The sequence below is a fragment of the Lolium rigidum genome, chromosome 3 (genome assembly GCF_022539505.1).
Source record: "Lolium rigidum isolate FL_2022 chromosome 3, APGP_CSIRO_Lrig_0.1, whole genome shotgun sequence".
NCBI classification, from domain to species: Eukaryota; Viridiplantae; Streptophyta; class Magnoliopsida; order Poales; family Poaceae; genus Lolium; species Lolium rigidum.
Window position 1 is genome coordinate 215,649,335 of NC_061510.1, and position 17,901 is coordinate 215,667,235.

The window sequence follows — 17,901 nt, forward strand, 5'->3', positions numbered from 1 at the left end:
TCTGACGGTTAGATCCTCACCGGCACTCTTAGATCCACGGCGCACGCACGGTTAGATCCGCGCCGCCGCACGCCGCCGCACGCACGGTTAGATCCGCGCCGCCGCACGCCGCCGCACGCACGGTTAGATCCGCGCCGCCGCACGCACGGTTAGATCCGCGCCGCCGCACACACGGTTAGATCCGCGCCGCCGCGACCGCCGTAGTAAGAGAGGAAATACGAGAGAGGAGGATGCGACTGGAATATGCGACTGCCAGGGTTGGTAGGTATGTGCTCTGCTCTTGTCTCCGTATGCGTCCATCGTGGTAGAGAGAGAGATACAGGCCGTCCGATCATAAATGATCGAACGGTGCAAGCGTTCGTTGAGCTTTCAACTAACCAAGATTGTCGGGGGGAAGACCCCGGGTAGGGCAATGGACGCGGAGCAGCCGGCTGGCCACTGGCCGGCTCGCGGCAAAGGCCGGCTGAGGAGCAGCCGGCTGGCGCCGTGGCCGGCTGGTCCGGAAGCCGGCTGGCTCTAGGTCCTAGTCGGCCTGGCTACGGCCGCCAATGCTGTAGCTGGGCCGGCTTCTACAAGCCATATCCGATTGGGGGTCCGTACCTCAGACCGACTCGAGGCTGGCGAGTCTTGCACTGGAAGGAACCGGGCTGGTGATCCGGGTTCCCAAAGTCCACGCTGACTTCATCTTCCGTAAAGCGCGGGGCACTGTGGAGCAATAGTGCCACGCGCCGGACAGGCCATCATGGCTAACGACGATCCGTACTGGCTACAGTGGCTGACGGCGACAGGGACACCTCCTCTCCATACCGCTGACCTGGGGAGCCGGATGGGACAGGCCACTACGCCTCAACGGCTCCTGACGTCACTACCTCGGGAAGGAGCGGAAGCCGGAGCTGGCCAAGCCGGCCAGTAAACTATAGGGTCTTATATGTAAAGTGCCGGTGCCTATATAAGCCGCACTACCCCCTCTCGTGCAGGGGATCGATCATTCTCACTTCATTCCACCCTTAGCGCTGCCCTGTGAGAGAGACCATCGTCTCCCTTAGCCTCCCAAGAGCAGCCGGACACGGCTCTAGGAGCACCATTGTACTCGTGTGATATCTTATACACTCTAGCAGGAGTAGAGGTTTTACCTCCACCGGAGGGCCTCGAACCTGGGTACGTCGCCGTGTCGCTCGTGCCCATACCCGCTTCCGGATACCGCCGTGAGATCTCTCAGGAACCACCTTCGATTAGCCACCCTATGGCATATGCCGTGACGATACCACGACAAAGATCCGTGTGACATACATCTCGACCAATCAGAGATCAGCCAGTGAGTACAAGTTAGGAAAACTGAGTAGAACTAAGAGGGGGAAAAGTGAGGAAATGTTTATCGGAAGGGCAAAACTGAGTATGACTGAGTAAAACAAGTGGGCCCGGAGGGGGAAAACTGAGTAACACTAAGTAAAACAGGGGCTCCCAAATAATAAACGGACTAAGGGAAATTGAAGCTTTTGGCATAAAAATTGTAAAATTGTGTTATTTGAACAATATATTACATTTTGGCCGACTAGATATTGTTTGCAACTCAAAGATACACAAGTGTGACGAATTTGGACTCATTTGGACAAAGTTTGTAAGCATAGTGGGTATTTGGGAGGTGTATTGAGCGAGAAAGCCCCGCATCTTCATATCTAGTAGCTCATGGACTAGGAAGTGGTTTTGAAGCTTTTGGCATAAAAACTTCATATCTCTATATTTTCTTTTCCATTATTATTTCTCTAGGTTGTAGGTAACATAACAAGGCTCCATGGGAAGGTTCCACCATGTTTTGAATTATTTTGAATTGAACCCTAAAACCCTAAAACCCTAAAACCCTAAAACCCTAAAATGATAAATGTGGCTTAAATGTGGCATACAAATTGTTCATACAAATTCAAATTGTTCAACACAAAGGGATCCCCAATACAAAGGGAACCACAATACAAATTGTTCATACAAATTCAAATTGTTCAACATCCCCAATACAAATTGTCCAACACAAAGGGATCGCCAATACAAAGGGAACCCCAATACAAATTGTTCATACAAATTCAAATTAGTTGTTCAGAATAAAATCTTTCTCTTGCTCCTGGTGTGACTCGCCGGGGCCACCACCTTACTCCGGGTAACCCTAACGAGGATATTACCGGTGTCTACCTTCCTTTTGCCCTCTTTCTTGTTCTTCTTCTTACGCAAAGCTTGTGCTTTTTCTTCTGCCATGTACTCTTCGAAGTTAGCTTGTATCATGGCCTTACCACTTTCGTGGCATTCTCGACTATACTATTCCCTCTCCTCTAGACTCATCGGTTGAAGCCATTCTACATCCATCTGTTCCCTCTGCTCTCCATCCAATGGTTCAAGCAGCTCTACATCCATCTGTTCCCCCGCTCTCGATCCATCGGTTCAATCTCCTCATGTTGAACTGCTGCTTCAATCTCCTCTGCATTTGCTGCTTCAATCTCCTCATGTTGAGCTGCTTGCTTCAATCTCCTCTCGCATTTGCTTGCTTCAATCACCTCATGTTGAACTGCTGCTTCAATCTCAAGTTGAATTGCTGCTTCATTCTCCTCTCGCATTTTCTACTCCCGCCTGATCTTCCATTCCAAAAGCTGGGTCAACTCCATTTTTACAAAGCCTAGCAATGTGTCCAGGGATTCCACAACGTTTGCACTTACGTTTTCGAATCGGTGCACCACCCTCCGCACTAGCTCGATCCTATTCTTCCTCGGCCTACCTGCCGGTCTAGTCAATACTTGGAGAGTACGGTTTGAAGCCTGGATCGACTTTCATCCATTGGTCTTTTCCCAACAAGGTAGGAACATTCATAGCATATGCAGCCCTAAATTTGGCAACGAGATAAATACTCGACACATACTGATCAACTTCACCATCTTCACCCCTATAACACTCATGAAAAACAATGCGTGTATGCAGGGTATCCCACGGATCTTCCATCCCCTACAATGGCATGTCCTATCAACCAAACTCACTGGATACCTCCACTGCCTGTTTTCTTTGTCAGTGTAGGTTACCTCAGCCTCCATTCCTTTTCTGACGCACTGCATCCTCAATTGTTTTGCCCTGGCATGCAAAGACTTAATCAAAGATGGGAGCATGAGATGGCCAACATAATTTGTGGATGCAATTCTTTGATGCAGATCGATCTTTATCATGATCATCTGCCTAATCTTATCAAATATTTGCCACAAGCATAAGCCCTTTCAATGACTTGACCTTTGAATTGAAACTCTCCGCAAGGTTACTTGTTACATAGTCTACCTTGCAAATTTCATTGAATTGGCTTCTTGACCACACCCTACCATGATGTTCATCCAAGTACTCCTTCACCCCGGGTTTTTGTTTATACAACACATCCAAATGAAACAGATGCTTCCTAGAGCTGCATGTGTATGAAGCTGGCCATAGGTTGTCAATAAAAACTTTACCCTTGAATTTCTTTGTAAAATTCTGTACCAAGTGTCGCATACATTCCCTATGCTCCACTCCAGGGAATACTGCTTCTACCGCAGTCTCCAAACCTTTGCAAGCGTCTGTGTGGATAACAAGTCCTGGTGGATGACCTATAAGGTCGCGCAAATTCTGCAGAAACCAAGTCCAACTTTCATGTGACTCAACCTCCAAAACCCCATAAGCAACAGGGAACATCCAATTATGTCCATCAACTGCGATAGCTGACAACTAGTCTGTCCTTTAAACCTGCCATGAAGAGCTGATGCATCCACGGCCAAATAAGGCACCGCAACCGTCCAAAAAGCCTTTCCAGCACGCTTTGAAACAAACAAAAGCCCTTCTAAAACATTCCTTGTGCATTACCTTCCCGCTTTTCAATTTGTAGGGAACTGTATGCTTGTCTATCGCTACAACACTGCCTAGACTAGCCATCTCCACTTCAGCTTTGAAAGTGTAAAGCAACTGAAAGCTTTCATTCCATGGACCATTGATCTTGTCAAGAGCCATTTCCTTTGCATAGAACATCCTCATGTAAGGTACTTCCATTTTATACTTCTCAACCACCTTTTTACGAGTGCTTCGTTGGACCAAGTGAAGGATTTTCTCTCAGCCAATCTAGGATTACATCTGCCAACCACCTAGTCTTCGCTAGCTTTGTTTTCAGCTCGGCTCTCCCCCTAGAGGTGGACACCTATGGATCTCATTATTCTTCTTTATCCGAAACATAATGATAAGGGATGTCGGTAATAGATAACAAATTTTACACCGTGATCTAAATACACAACCGGTTGGCGTAGTACTCGAACCAAGCCGCTTCGCGCATTGTGGATGCATGCAGCCTAAACTTACACCTTAGGTATGGGCATTTAATTGTGAACCTACCTGGCTCACTTTTAATAACCTCAAAATTATTCTTAGTGAGAATGTGATATGTAGTAATTGCATTACGGCAGTCCATCATCGTTTGAAACACGGTGCCTTCTACAAGCTGGGGTTTCTCCCTGTTCCACTCAATTGTTGGCAAGTCTTCACCTTCGTAATCGGCTAAAACGAGGCTGTCATCATTCTCATTCTTCTCTTCATCATCAGTGTCATCAAATCCGGCACCAAAAGCCATATCTTCCATGTATTGATCCTCCATTGCACCTGCTTCGCATCGATCTACCAATTCAGGAAACATCAACTCATCCTCATCATCTTGAGGAGGCTGATCCTCAATGTCCGCATCGTCCTCCACATCGACCGTACGAACGATCCGGCTACCACTAGCACTCGGGGACGAGATGGTGCTGCTCGTGGACCTACAAGGAGCGCCACGGCGCACACTATTAGCAGAGGCAGCGAGCAGTAGAGAGACATGATGCCCGACCACTCGATGATGCCCCGGCACCGGATGATGCCCGGCCCCTGTCCACATGGATACGAATTTTACCGAACCGGCAAGAAGCATTCAAAGCAAAAAGAAATCCCAGATCATCTTCGGAAATTAGTGGAACAAATCTTCCCTCCGAGCTGTTGAAATATTCGAAATGAACTGCATCGAGAGAGCTCCAGGTGTAGTTATCGTAGATGTTAGCTTTGAAATCCGTTAACGAGATGGTGGTTGCAACCACCGCAGGGAAGTTAAACCCAGTCTTACAGCGTTTAGAATCACGCGTAAAGCTAGAATCCAGCCTAACCACCAGCCGAAAAGCCAGCGCTGGATCCATCATATTCGAAAAGCAACGCAGTTAGTTGAGCAACAACGATTGGCGCTCAAAAACTGCCTACTGTTAATTCACATGGGATAGGCAGACGATGCTTACCCAGATGGAATCCATGCGTTAGATCCCTCCGATTCCCAATCTTCTCCACGGCTGGCGGGAATAGTCTGCACACCAGACGGAATTACAAAGAGGACATGGGTAGATCCAGATCTGGTGGAGGCGGAGCCCGGGGGTGGTGGTGGGGGCGGGCCGGCTCGGCGGCGGACGACGCCATAAGGTAGGTGGGCAGGATGGCGTGGCGGCGGAGGGGCGGTGTGTGAGCTCCTCCAGTCTCGGACGGAGGGAAAGCTTTGGGTCAGCTCTTCCGGTCAATAGTCAACACATTTCGAAAGCAACGGTCAAGTCAAAACCACCGCGGCTCCCTAGCCGTCACCGGTAACGGAAGGCCTCTGAACAGACGGCAACCCTCCCGTCCGAGCCTCTGAAAGGGGTTTCAAACTAGAGGGAGGGGAAAACTGAGGAAAAACTAAGGGACTGGGGAAAACTAAGTACAACTAACGAACCAGGGGCACGAAACTAGAAATCCCTTAATTCTAAGGATGGTTAATTGATCACACCATTTTGATTTGAGTGTAGGGCTTGGTACTAGGGTTTTCCTATGCTCACCAGAAGCATAAGTGTAATGGGATAATATAGATTAGGGTTCCAGATATGTAGATGAAAAGTTATAAATTATGAGAAGGTTCTGTCTCCCACCACAAGGAGATATTGATAAATTCTAAGATGTAGCTAGTGTGATTTAACTTCTAATCTACAAGAGCGTAGAATGTAGGTTTGTTTTTATCATTATCTTGATTACTTAGCGTAGTAGAAATCTTGTGCAAGGTTAAGGTTCTGCTCCTAGTTGCTATGTACTCACATAATTTCCCTTCTCTACATTTAGTTAGGATGATAACTGCTTATCACACTAGGGATTCCTATTTAACTTATTCACTTTATATGTCAAAGCATAATCAATGTACTTGACATGATCAACTTATTTATCATTAGTTTCCTTTTGTTATATTTTTCTATAATATTTACCTCTAGTTTTTATAACCTTGGCACTAAGGCTTTTAAAGGCTTGGTCATGGAGATTGTCTACTGTTAGATGTATATATTTGTCTATTGTAGTTTCCCCATATGTTAGGGGGCTTTCTGCATATGTGCACCTGTACATGTACTATATATTGTGGCCTTTGGCTCCCTGGTAATACATCAAGCATATTGCCCTAACATGGTATGAGAGCAAAACTTGGTCCTAGTCTGTACGTTGTCCCGGCCGTAGTTGCTGCTCTCCGTCCGGCCGTCTCCGCGGTCGTCTCCGTCGCCGGTCTTCTTCCTGGCTGTGCCCGCCCCGCCAGATTTCTTCCCTGGATCGGATCGGATCTTCTCTCCCACCCCGCGTCTTCTTCCCTACTCGATCGGATCTTCTGCCCGCCCCGCGCGCGCCCGCCCAGGCCAGCGCCGGATCGATCTGATCTCCTGCGCGCCCGATCGGATCTTCTGCCAGGCCGATTCTCCCCACGCCCGCCGATCCCGCGTGTGATCCACCCGTCCGCGCCGTGCTGCCCGCCTGCTCTCCCCGGATACGTCCCGCTCGCTGCCTGCTCTGTGCTGCCCGCCTGCTCCCCGGATCTCCCGTGCTGCGCTTGAGCGTGGCCGTGCTCCTCTCTCCCGTGCTGTGCTGCCCGCCTGCTCCCTGATCCGTGCTGCTCCACGCGTGGCCGTGCTCCTCTCTGCAGTTGACTTTCTTCTGAGGTAAAAAAAAAAGCAAAAAAAAACTATGTCTTCCTCGGGCTATGTTGCGATCCCTCGCTGCCCGGTGATCTTCGATGGCGCAAATTACCCTGATTTCGCTGCCTTTATGCGCGTTCACATGCGCGGTCTTCGTCTTTGGGGTGTGCTTTCTGGCGAGGTCTCCTGTCCGCCGCGCCCTGTTGCTCCTACGGTGCTTGTTGCACCGCCACCTGTTGCCCTTGCCCCTGATGCTACTCAGGCGGATAAGGATGCAGCCAAGAGCGCTGCTGACACTGCTCTGGCTGATTATGACCGGAAGGTCTAGGACCACTCTACTACCGTTGCGACTTACCGGCTGGATCTGACTGAGTACACTCAGTGGATAGATGAGGGTGCTCGTGCTGCTGCTGTTCTCACCTCCAGTGTTCTGCCTCAGTATGCTGCTGAGTTTATGGGTCTTCCCACCGCTGCTGCTCAGTGGGCTTTTCTTCGTTAGCGTTATCAGCCGTACGGGGATGCTCTTTACTGTACGTGGTCCGCCGGGAGCATGCCCTTCAGCGGGGTGATTCTACTATTGATGAGTTCTACACTCGAGTGCTTGCTATTTGGCGCCAGCTTGATTCTCTCCGTACAGCTGTGTGTGCCACCTGTCCCTGCTGTCTGACTGTGCGCGCGGATTTGGAGTTTCAGCGCGTTTTTAAGTTCTTGTCGCGGCTCCGCAAGGAGTTTGAGCCGCGCCGGGCCCAGCTGCTTGCCCGTGGTCGTGTTCCGCTTTCTGAGGTACTTGCTGAGCTTCGTGCTGAGGAGACTCGTCTTCGTGGTGCTGGTCTTCTTGAGGTTCCCTCTGTTCTTGCTGCTCGTGGTCCTCCTGTGCCGTCTGCTCGTGGACCTCCTATGCCGCCGACTTTGTTGTGGCCTCCGGCACAGCCGATACTTCCTACTCCTCCATTCCAGGGTCAGCGTCAGCCCCAGCAGCCTCGTGGTTCGACGTCACCTCCTTGCACCTACTGTGGCGGGCCCGGCCACACTATCTCTACTTGCCGGCGAGAGGGATCCTAGCTTACGCCCGCCGCATCTTACTCGTCATCGAGCTGGTTCTTCGGGATCTTCTGCTGTTGCGCTATCCGATCGAGGACATTATCCGTGGTCTTCGTGGTCTGCTCGCTGGTACAGGCTCTTCCTCGACGGGTAATGCTGGTTCTGTTCCTGGCTCTTCTGGCACCGCGCGACCACCACCTTCCACACAGTCAGGTACGTCATCCCCGTGGTATCTGGATTCTGGAGCTTCTTTTCATATGACCTCTACGTCTTCTATTCTTTCTGCTCTTCGCTCTCTTGTTTCGCCTGTTCATGTTATCACGGCTGATGGTACCTCTCTCCCTATTTCCAGTCGAGGCACCCTTTCTACTACCTCTTTCTCTGTTCCTTATGTTTCTCATGTTCCTAGTCTTAAGATGAACCTGTTTTCCGCTAGTCATCTTGCGATTCCGGTTGTCGCGTCATTCTTGACGCCGATTCTTGTGCTCGTTCAGGACCGCCGTACACGAGGCCCTGGTTGGAGCTGGCCCTCGCAGCCTTGAGTCCCCGGGGCTCGGGAGTTAGGGCGGCTTCGCGTTCCTTCTACGCCACTTCATCCGCCGGTTCTCTGCGGTTGCTTGCTTATGTCACTCTGGATCTTTTCAGCAGGTGGCATCATCGGGCTGGGTCACCTCTGTGGCTCCCGTTTATCGTCATTAGTTCGTCGTGGTCTTCTGGGGTCTGTCTCAGGAGATGTGTCTTTGCATTCGTGTCAGGGTTGTAGGCTAGGCAAACAGATTAAGCTTCCCTATCCTACTAGTGCGTCCGTATCTCAGCGACCTTTTGATTTAGTTAATTCGGATGTTTGGGGTCCGGCTCCCTTTCCTTCGAAAGGGGGTCATCGATACTATATTTTGTTTATTGATGATTTTTCGTGATACACCTGGTTGTTTCTTATGCACTCTCGCAGTGAGGTGCTTTCTATTTATCAGCGTTTTGCAGCCATGGTTCGTACTCAGTATTCCACGCCTATTCGTGTGTTTCGTGCTGACTCTGCAGGCGAGTATATCTCCCAACACCTGCGTGGTGTTCTTGCTGAGCAGGGCACCCTTGCCCAGTTCTCGTGTCCCGGCGCCCATGCTCAAAATGGTGTCGCCGAGCGTAAGCATCGTCATATTCTTGAGACTACCCGTGCTATGATGATTGCTTCCTCTCTTCCGCCGCATTTTTGGGCTGAGGCTGTCGCTACGTCGACTTACCTCATTAACATTCAGCCTTCTGCCGCCCTTCAAGGTGGCATTCCTCTCGAGCGTCTTTCCGGTTGCTCTCCGGATTACTCGACACTTCGTTTATTTGGTTGCGTTTGCTATGTTCTTCTCCCTCCTCGCGATCGCACCAAGCTGACCGCTCAGTCTGTTGAGTGTGTTTTTCTTGGATACAGTGATGAGCATAAGGGCTATCGCTGTTGGGACCCCGTTGGCCATCGGCTGCGCATCTCTCGTGATGTCACGTTTGATGAGACGCGTCCCTTCTATCCTCGTCCCACCTCGGGTACTTACCCGGTGGATGATATCTCTTTTCTTCTTTTTCCGGATGCACCCCCTGCTATCCCGTCTCCTCCCCCTCCTAGTCCTGATGCGCCCCCTTCGGCGCCATCCTCTCATCCGTCTGGTCCACCTAGTACTTCTCGTTCTCCGGTTTCGGATCCTTCTGATGTTGTCCCTTCTTCCTCTTCTTCTGATGAGTTGTCCTCCGCAGATGACCTTCCCCCTTCATGGCCTGTTCGTCAGCGTCGTGCTCCAGCTCGTTACTCTCCTAGTCAGTATGGTCTTTCTGTCGTTTCCGAGCCGACTTCTTATCGGGATGCCGAGCGTCATCCCGAATGGCAGCTTGCCATGGGCTGAGGAGATCGGCTGCGCTTGAGCGCACCGGCACTTGGGATCTTGTTTCTCCCCCTTCCGGTGTTCGTCCTATCACGTGTAAGTTGGTCTATAAAATTAAGACTCGCTCTGATGGATCTCTTGAGCGCTATAAAGCGCGTCTTGTGGCTCGTGGCTTTCAGCAGGAGCACGGCCGTGACTATGATGAGACTTTTGCCCCTGTGGCTCATATGACTATTGTGCGTACCCTTCTTGCTTTTGCTTCTGTTCGCCGCTGGTCTGTCTCCCAGCTTGATGTTCGGAATGCTTTTCTTAATGGCGAGTTGAGTGAGGAGGTTTACATGCAGCCTCCTCCTGGGTATTCTGTTCCCGATGGGATGGTTTGTCGTCTTCGACGTTCTCTCTATGGTCTCAAACAGGCCCCTCGTGCCTGGTTTGAGCGCTTCGCCTCTGTGGTGACTGCTGCTGGTTTCTCTCCTAGTCTTCATGATCCCGCCCTTTTCGTTCACACTTCTCGTGGACGTACTCTTGTTCTTCTCTATGTTGATGATATGATCATTACTGGTGATGATCCTGAGTATATTGCCTTCGTCAAGGCTCGTCTTCGCGATCAGTTTCTTATGACTGATCTTGGTCCTCTTCGCTATTTTCTTGGCATTGAGGTTTCCTCCACTTCTGATGGCTTTTCTATCTCTCAGGAAAGTACATTCAGAATCTTCTTGCTCGTGCTGCTCTTGGGGATGAGCGCACAGTCGATACTCCTATGGAGCTTAATGTTAAGCTTCGTCCCTGCGATGGTGATCCTCTTCCTGATCCCACCCGTTATCGCCATCTTGTTGGGAGTCTTGTTTATCTTGTTGTCACTCGTCCTGATATTTCTTATCCTGTTCATATTCTGAGTCAGTTTGTCTCAGCTCCCACCACTGTTCACTATAGTCATCTCCTCCGTGTTCTTCGTTATCTTCGTGGCACGATCACTCGTCGCCTTTTCTTTTTCCATTCCAGCTCTCTCCAGCTCCAGTGCTATTCGGATGCTACGTGGGCGAGTGATCCTACGGATCGTCGTTCGCTTTCTGCTTACTTTGTGTTTCTTGGTGGTTCGCTTGTTGCTTGGAAGACGAAGAAACAGGTCGCAGTTTCCCGTTCGAGTGTTGAGGCTGAGTTGCGGGCTATGGCTTTGTTGATTGCTCAGGTGACTTGGTTACGGTGGTTGCTTGCAGATTTTGGGGTCTCTGTTACGACACCCACTCCACTTTTGTCCGACGAGTACGAGTGCTATCAGTATTGCACTTGATCTGGTCAAGCATGAGCTGACCAAGCATATCGGTGTTGATGCTTTTTACACACATGCACAGGTACATGATGATGTTGTTGCGGTTCATTATGTGCCTTCAGATTTGCAGTTGGCGGATTTCTTTACGAAGGCACAGACTCGAGCGCAGCACGATTTCTTACTCTCCAAACTCAGTGTTGTGGATCCACCATGAGTTTGAGGAGGGGTGTTAGATGTATATATTTGTCTATTGTAGTTTTCCCATATGTTAGGGGGCTTTCTGCATATGTGCACCTGTACATGTACTATATATTGTGGCCTTTGACCCCGTGGTAATACATCAAGCATATTACCCTAACATCTACATCATCAAGGGCATCAGGTCCTCACCTTTTTTTTTTTGAGGGAAATCAGGTCTTCACCTACTTTTCCCTTGGCGGCGCTACAGGTTGACCATACTGGGCCGCAGCCCACCCTTTTGTTTGATTTTTAGCTAAATATATGGTATTATTTCAGCCCATGAACATGAACTGGCCTACTATTTATGCTGATTTAGCCCAGTTTAGCTGAACCGACCCATCCTTATTTTCCAGCTCCGTCACTGCCCTTGAGTGTCGAGTGCATTTCAGGTAAAAATGTATACTGGAATCTTTTGACCTCTTCGGCATGCACTTCTACAAATCACCTGCCGATGGACCGCGGAGATGGGGGGAGCGGGGTACGAAGAGGTGCCGATGCAATGGCGAGTCTCCGTCACTCCGTCAGGTGATTCACCTTCAGTCGTCCATGGCATCTCCCTCCTCTCCACTTTTGAGTGGAGACTTGTGGCAGGAGGTCAAGGACTCTTAACTGGTTGGACTCGGCGCAGACAATCCTGTGTCATCTTTTTTTTGAGGGAATAAACATGTGTCATCTTTTTGTTGAAGTCAGCGGATTAGTCTGTGGCGAGATAACTCACACACAAAAAAATCTTCTATGCCACACGCCACACGTAATGTACACTCAACTAAGCTGATGCTTATATATGTGATCTTGATGCCCTTGCAAATAACAAGAATCGATCTTATAGGTTACACCAGTAGTAGAGATATGGCAGTGTGAGAAATATACACAACTGTGCAACACTGCAGATACAAATGCAGCTTTGCTCCATGTTCTCAGTTCCTCCTTTCTTGCCGCCACGGTGAGTGCCGGTCGTTGGCCCCAGAGCCCGGGTAGTCCTCCAGCTCCATATCCATCTCCATCCTTCTGCTGAAGCCGCCGGAATTGGCCTCTCGTGTTATGACAGCCTGGGGTGATCATACCAAAGATTCAGGCCAACTACAGTTTGAAACCTGACTACCCGAGAGAGTGGTCTGAAACAGCTAGTACTACTTGCATGAACATGCGGTAAAATCTGGACAACACCTTACCAAAGTAATATAAATCTTAAAGAAAGTATCATGTAAATTAACTTGTGATCACAGATAGTTCAAGAGTATATCACCTGGCCATCTGCCCCACTTGAAGCTGGGATCGCCTCAGTCTCCCGCTGCACCATCGGGGCCGCTGACACATATAGGAATAAATTGGTCACAACTCATTCAGAACAGTAGAATTAAATATCTAGACGGGATGAGAAGGTTACCAGGTGGAAATTGAATCGCAGCACTTGAAGCATGGACGAGGCAGCAGAAGCCCAGCAGAGCCACCACTGCCAGGTGCAGCGCAGGCGATCTCTCCATCCGTGTCATCTGAAGCATTTTCTCTGACTGTTTCTACTCTTCTTCTGCACCCATGAGGGGTTCATGTAGAGGACCTGAACTCCAAGCTATTTATAGCACAGTTGGCAGTAGTCATGGAACAGATTGAGGCTTCTGAAGCATCCTCCACAACCTTTGTTAGTTGCTATATAAGTAGTTAAGCACCTTCTCTTAAGTGCTTCATTAGCTCACATGATGAGCTTTTCTATGACTAGAAAAGTAGGTGGCCAGCATTTCGTAGGCATGTGCTGTTTCTTGGAACTGTGAATTGCTATTTGCTAGGAACGCACGCGGAAAGGGAAGATATACATATCACGAAAAGGAGGGGGTGAGAAAAAAGGAGGCAACTGCGATTGACAAAGGAATGATTTAGGCCAAGAAGAGGTTGCAAGAGGTAATCAAAACAGGAATTTAGGATGGTGACACGGCGCAGATGATTCTGAGGATTTTTCCAATCTGGTACCGGATTTTCTTATCCTGATGTAGGCAGAGTGGGCTGCAGACTTCAGGTAAAGTAAAGTTGGCCCCTTTATTTTGAGCTCATAGTGGATTCAGCACTTAGCCAGATAACTTGTGAGCCTCCACTAACTCACCTGATGAAATAAAAGTGCACCTAGCAGCTCATCAAGTCGGTTTTGCCCAGTTGAAGCTTGACACCTTGTAGAGGGCATGCTACGAGCATCTCCAGCCACCCCCAAAGCGTCCCCAAAAGGTTTTTCTAGTGCCGTCGAGCATTTTTTTCGGCCTCAGTCGCGGCCCCAAATCCTCCTTCCACCTGGCGTGGTCAAATACGGTGTCTAGCGCCCCGAGCCCGTCTTCGCTCCACAAGAAACGCTTCGGGCGCGCTGGACATAGCGAGAAGCAAGGTGGGGAGTGGCGGTCCTGATGCGTCATTGGCACACGAACGACGCCCAACCGTCGCCTACCTTGCGATGAAGTTATTATTGACGCGCAGCGACGGTGCAGTTGCAGGAAGGGGAACCGCCGCAGTGGCAACTGCGTCGGTCGAAGCAAGAACCACCGAAATGGAGCGCGAACTCCGCAGAAGAGCAACCACAGCCCTCTTCGATATCTGCGCCGTCATTCATCCATGCTCAATAAGACCCCTACGTCTGCACATTCCGACCTCCAACCCGCTGGCGCCCTTCATCTCTACGACTGATCAACCTCTCCTCTCTGACCATGAGCAACCTCTCTTTGTCATCGAACACCGTGTTATCACCAGAATTTAACCAAGTCTGGAGATGAGCCGTGATTAAATGGGCTTAGAGGATATGCACGGAAAATATTCCTGAACCGGCCTTGTACAAGAAGTTTGGGCTAGACTGCCCGTGTATCTGTAAATTATAGTAGGTTACATGTCGGTTAGAATTAAGAGATAGAGTTTAGCTCGTACACGGTTGGGTTTATTCCCAAGTTAGAAAGTCTACGGACTATAAATATGTATCTAGGGTTATTGAGAAAGGAGGACGATCACGTTCACAACAAATCAATCTAGGCGCATCGCCACCCCTTGTTTCGAGGGTTTCTCCCGGGTAAGCATCATACTGCCTAGATCGCATCGCATCTTGCGATCTAGGCAGTATCAGTTTATTCGTTATTGGTGTTGCTCGTGCTGAAGCCTTTTTGATGGCGAGCAACACCCTTATCTTAGGTATTTTGGGGCTGACGTCGATGGTTTCACGATACACTTGTTTAGCTACGCTGCCCCTCGATATCTAGCTGCCCTTACACCTATCTTAGGTGTAAGGGCAGCATCTTGCTTGTTCTTTATTTAGTAGATCTAATCCGTTGTAGTTGCTCCTTGTTCTTCAAGGATTGGTTTGATATCCGCATGGTTAGGCCTTATAAACGGGTTGAACGATCCGGTAGTGCGTAAGGTGTGGTTTATTAAGCCCTAGAGGGATTGTTCCGGGGATCAACTTCATGTTGGTTTTTAGGCCTCTTTAGGGCTGGTTTTCCATCATCTTACGTATCTGCTAGGCTCAACTACGCGTAGGATGTTCCGATTATACGGTGAAAACCCCAAACTGTCGTAGATTAGTTTAGCTTGATATCGATATAGCAGGATCCCCATGTCATCATAAATCTAACATGAACCATGGGGCAATCGGCTCTTTGAGCCGATCCACATGGCAACCTAAGAGCCGATCAGGGCTCGTATTTAATGTTTACGTGTTTGCCATGCAGGAAACTAGTCGAAGCAGTCCATCACCTTCCTGACCAGGTATAGTTCAGGTGGCACGCCCTCGTAAGCACCAGGACGTGTGCCAGAAGGCATTGCGGGCCGTTGCCCGAGGGACCAGGGTCCACCGCAGTCCTGGGAGCCTCCCGGTTCTACGGTGTTGCCCGTCGCTACTCGTCGGTGGGTTTTTGACAGCAACACATTCTGGCACGCCCGTTGGGACGCTCTACAACAACCACTGCGTCGACATCTGCAGCAACCATGTCAAAAGCTGCGGATGAGGTGGTGGGCGAACCAGTCACGTACGCAGATCTGCCGGAGGAACACAAGAAGAAGTACGATGAGATGAAAGCCATCTTGGAAGCCGATCTCATCGGCTCTTTCATGAAGACCCGTTCACATGGCATCGGATGGAAAGGGTTCTCCCCGAAGGTGCTCTCGATGAAGTAGACCTCTCTACCTCTTCGGAGGAGCGCACCGAGCTCTACGCCGAGGAGATTAATTACATGGTGGCTCATTCTCTACACCGCCATTCTGAGAGCTTGGTGAACGATTTCGAGCGCGTTGCGGTCCGAGTGGTGCAAGAGATCATGAAGCATCAGTACTCTCCGTCAGGACCTACCCTGGGGACTCACCGGGGAGAGATACCGCTCCAGATTAGACCGCCGCTGCCATTCGCGCTTGCAGCGCCAGAGCCGCCGGGTTCACCGGCGTACGTTGTCTACAAGGTTGGAGGCGATCCTAGCGATTGCCAATTCCTATATGAGCCGCCTAAGGAGATCCCACATGGATACGTGTGCACATACGTGCCGAACCGCAATGCCTTGGCGCACACGAGCCAGATTGCACCAACGGGGATTTACGGAGCGAGACGTCGACAAACAAGCATGGCTAGCTAAATATGCTACTTGGAACGAGTCATGAGGGCTCGGTCCCTACGGCTAATACCATGGAACAGATCGGCATCATCTTGAGAGACCGGTTCGGCATCTTGCCGAAGAGGAAAACAATCGGCTATTCCAAGCCGTACCCGACGAGTACGATCCGATCCCGCTGCCACCCAAATATCGGCTCCCTGAATTCTAAAAATTCAATGGAGCAGAAGGGTCTAGCTCAATAGAGCACGTAAGCCGATATTTGGCACAGCTGGGCATGATTTCAGCGTCAGACCCATTACGTGTGAGGTTTTTCGCACAATCTCTTACGGGATCAGCCTTTGGGTGGTACACGTCGTTGCCACCAAACTCGGTCCGGACGTGGAAGCAAATGGAGGAGCGGTTTCACGTGCAATATCACTCGGAAGCTACCGAGGCCGGCATTGCCGATCTAACACGGAGTGCGGCAGAAGCGGGGAGAAACAGTGTCTGAATACATCCAACGTTTCAGGACTGTCAGGAACCGATGTTATTCGGTTCGTTTATCTGAGAAAGAAGCAATCGAGCTGGCAGGATTGGGCCTCGCGACACCGATCAAGGATCTGGCTTCCCAAGCAGTTCATTGTCGCACATGGTGCAGAAACTCACATCGTATGAGCAGCGGCACCCTGAATTGTACCAAGACAAGTTCAAGCGTCCGGTAGGCCTGGTCGAGATGGAAGAAGCTGAAGATCCCGCACCGGACACGGAGGTGGGCTGTAGGCTGAATGGGCTCGGGGGCAAATCCCGTGTCCTGCAAATGGGTAAAACCACAAGGGCCTGCAAGAGGGTTTGACTTCGATTTGAGCAAAAGCTGAGCAGATTTTCGATCTGTTGCTTAAGGAAAAACAGCTGAAGTTACCCGAAGGCCATAAAATCCCTACAGCACAAGAAATGAACGGGAGGCCGTACTGCAAATGGCATCACTCGTTCACCCATACCACCAATGACTGCAAAGGGTTTCGTCAGCAGATCCAAACGGCGATAGAACAAGGCCGGCCGATCTTTAGCCGGTTTGCCATGAAAGTGGACACACATCCGTTTCTGGCGTCAACATGGTGGAACCCGATCACTCCGCGAGGCGTCGACTAGATTTCTCGTTCGATGTTAACATGGCAGGGCACTGTACGCCACCATGGCAAGGATAAAGAAGAAAGCGGTCACTCCCGCGGAAAGGAAAAGGAGGAGGCCGATCCACGCGACCGGCCCCGATATGATGACGAACGGTACCTCACCGAGGAACAAGTGAGAAGCGTGCGATATCAACGACCACTCTCCACGCATCTCCTTAACAAATATGAGTATCGAGTATGACCGACGTCGGCAATGACGAGAGGACGATCGACGATGAGACATAGAAGGCACCGCGGCTAGAGGCGAGAGAGTCAAAGGGAGCAGGGGAGGACATGGATAGACACTGGGACTGTCCCTTCTTTAAACACTGCTGGGATTCAGGGATGAGCCGATTGCCTACAATCGACAGCTGCCCGGAGTGTAGACGCCGGAAGAAGGGCGCAGGGGAAGTTTCAGTTTTCAAGCGTCTAGAGCCTCTCCCGCCACAGAACAAACGAGCTGGGTCATCTCAAGATGAAGACTTTGAGGAGTCAGAAGATGAAGAAGAAGATAGGTACCACCGGCCAAGATGGTGCCCTGATGGACTCAGCCACTCCCAAAAGCGTAGGGTTCGGCGGCTACGTAGCTTGGAGCAAGCCGAAGCGCGATACTTGCACACGTTGAGGAAAGCGCGGCCCGATCTGGCCGTGAAAATTCAGCAGACTTTGGACGAAGAGAGTCGTCCACCAAAGAAAGTTTGGCGTCCCAAGCAAGAAAAAGCAGATGTGAGTACATCGGCTGGCACAAACATGGTGTTCATCCTTCCATCAGAGTTTCGTGCCCCAGGAGCTGAAGAA

General features: G+C 50.2%; 1 protein-coding gene across 1 annotated transcript; it reads right to left on the bottom strand.

Annotated features, from left to right (window-relative positions):
- Window positions 1-12,145: 12,145 nt before the first annotated feature.
- Window positions 12,146-13,128, bottom strand: LOC124698965. Its single transcript, XM_047231344.1, has 3 exons — window positions 12,778-13,128; window positions 12,637-12,698; window positions 12,146-12,439 (listed from the first exon to the last, which is right to left on the bottom strand). The coding sequence occupies exons 1-3, from the start codon at window positions 12,890-12,892 to the stop codon at window positions 12,308-12,310; spliced, it is 309 nt and encodes a 102-aa protein (XP_047087300.1). The 5' UTR covers window positions 12,893-13,128; the 3' UTR covers window positions 12,146-12,307.
- Between the last annotated feature and the right edge of the window lie 4,773 nt (window positions 13,129-17,901).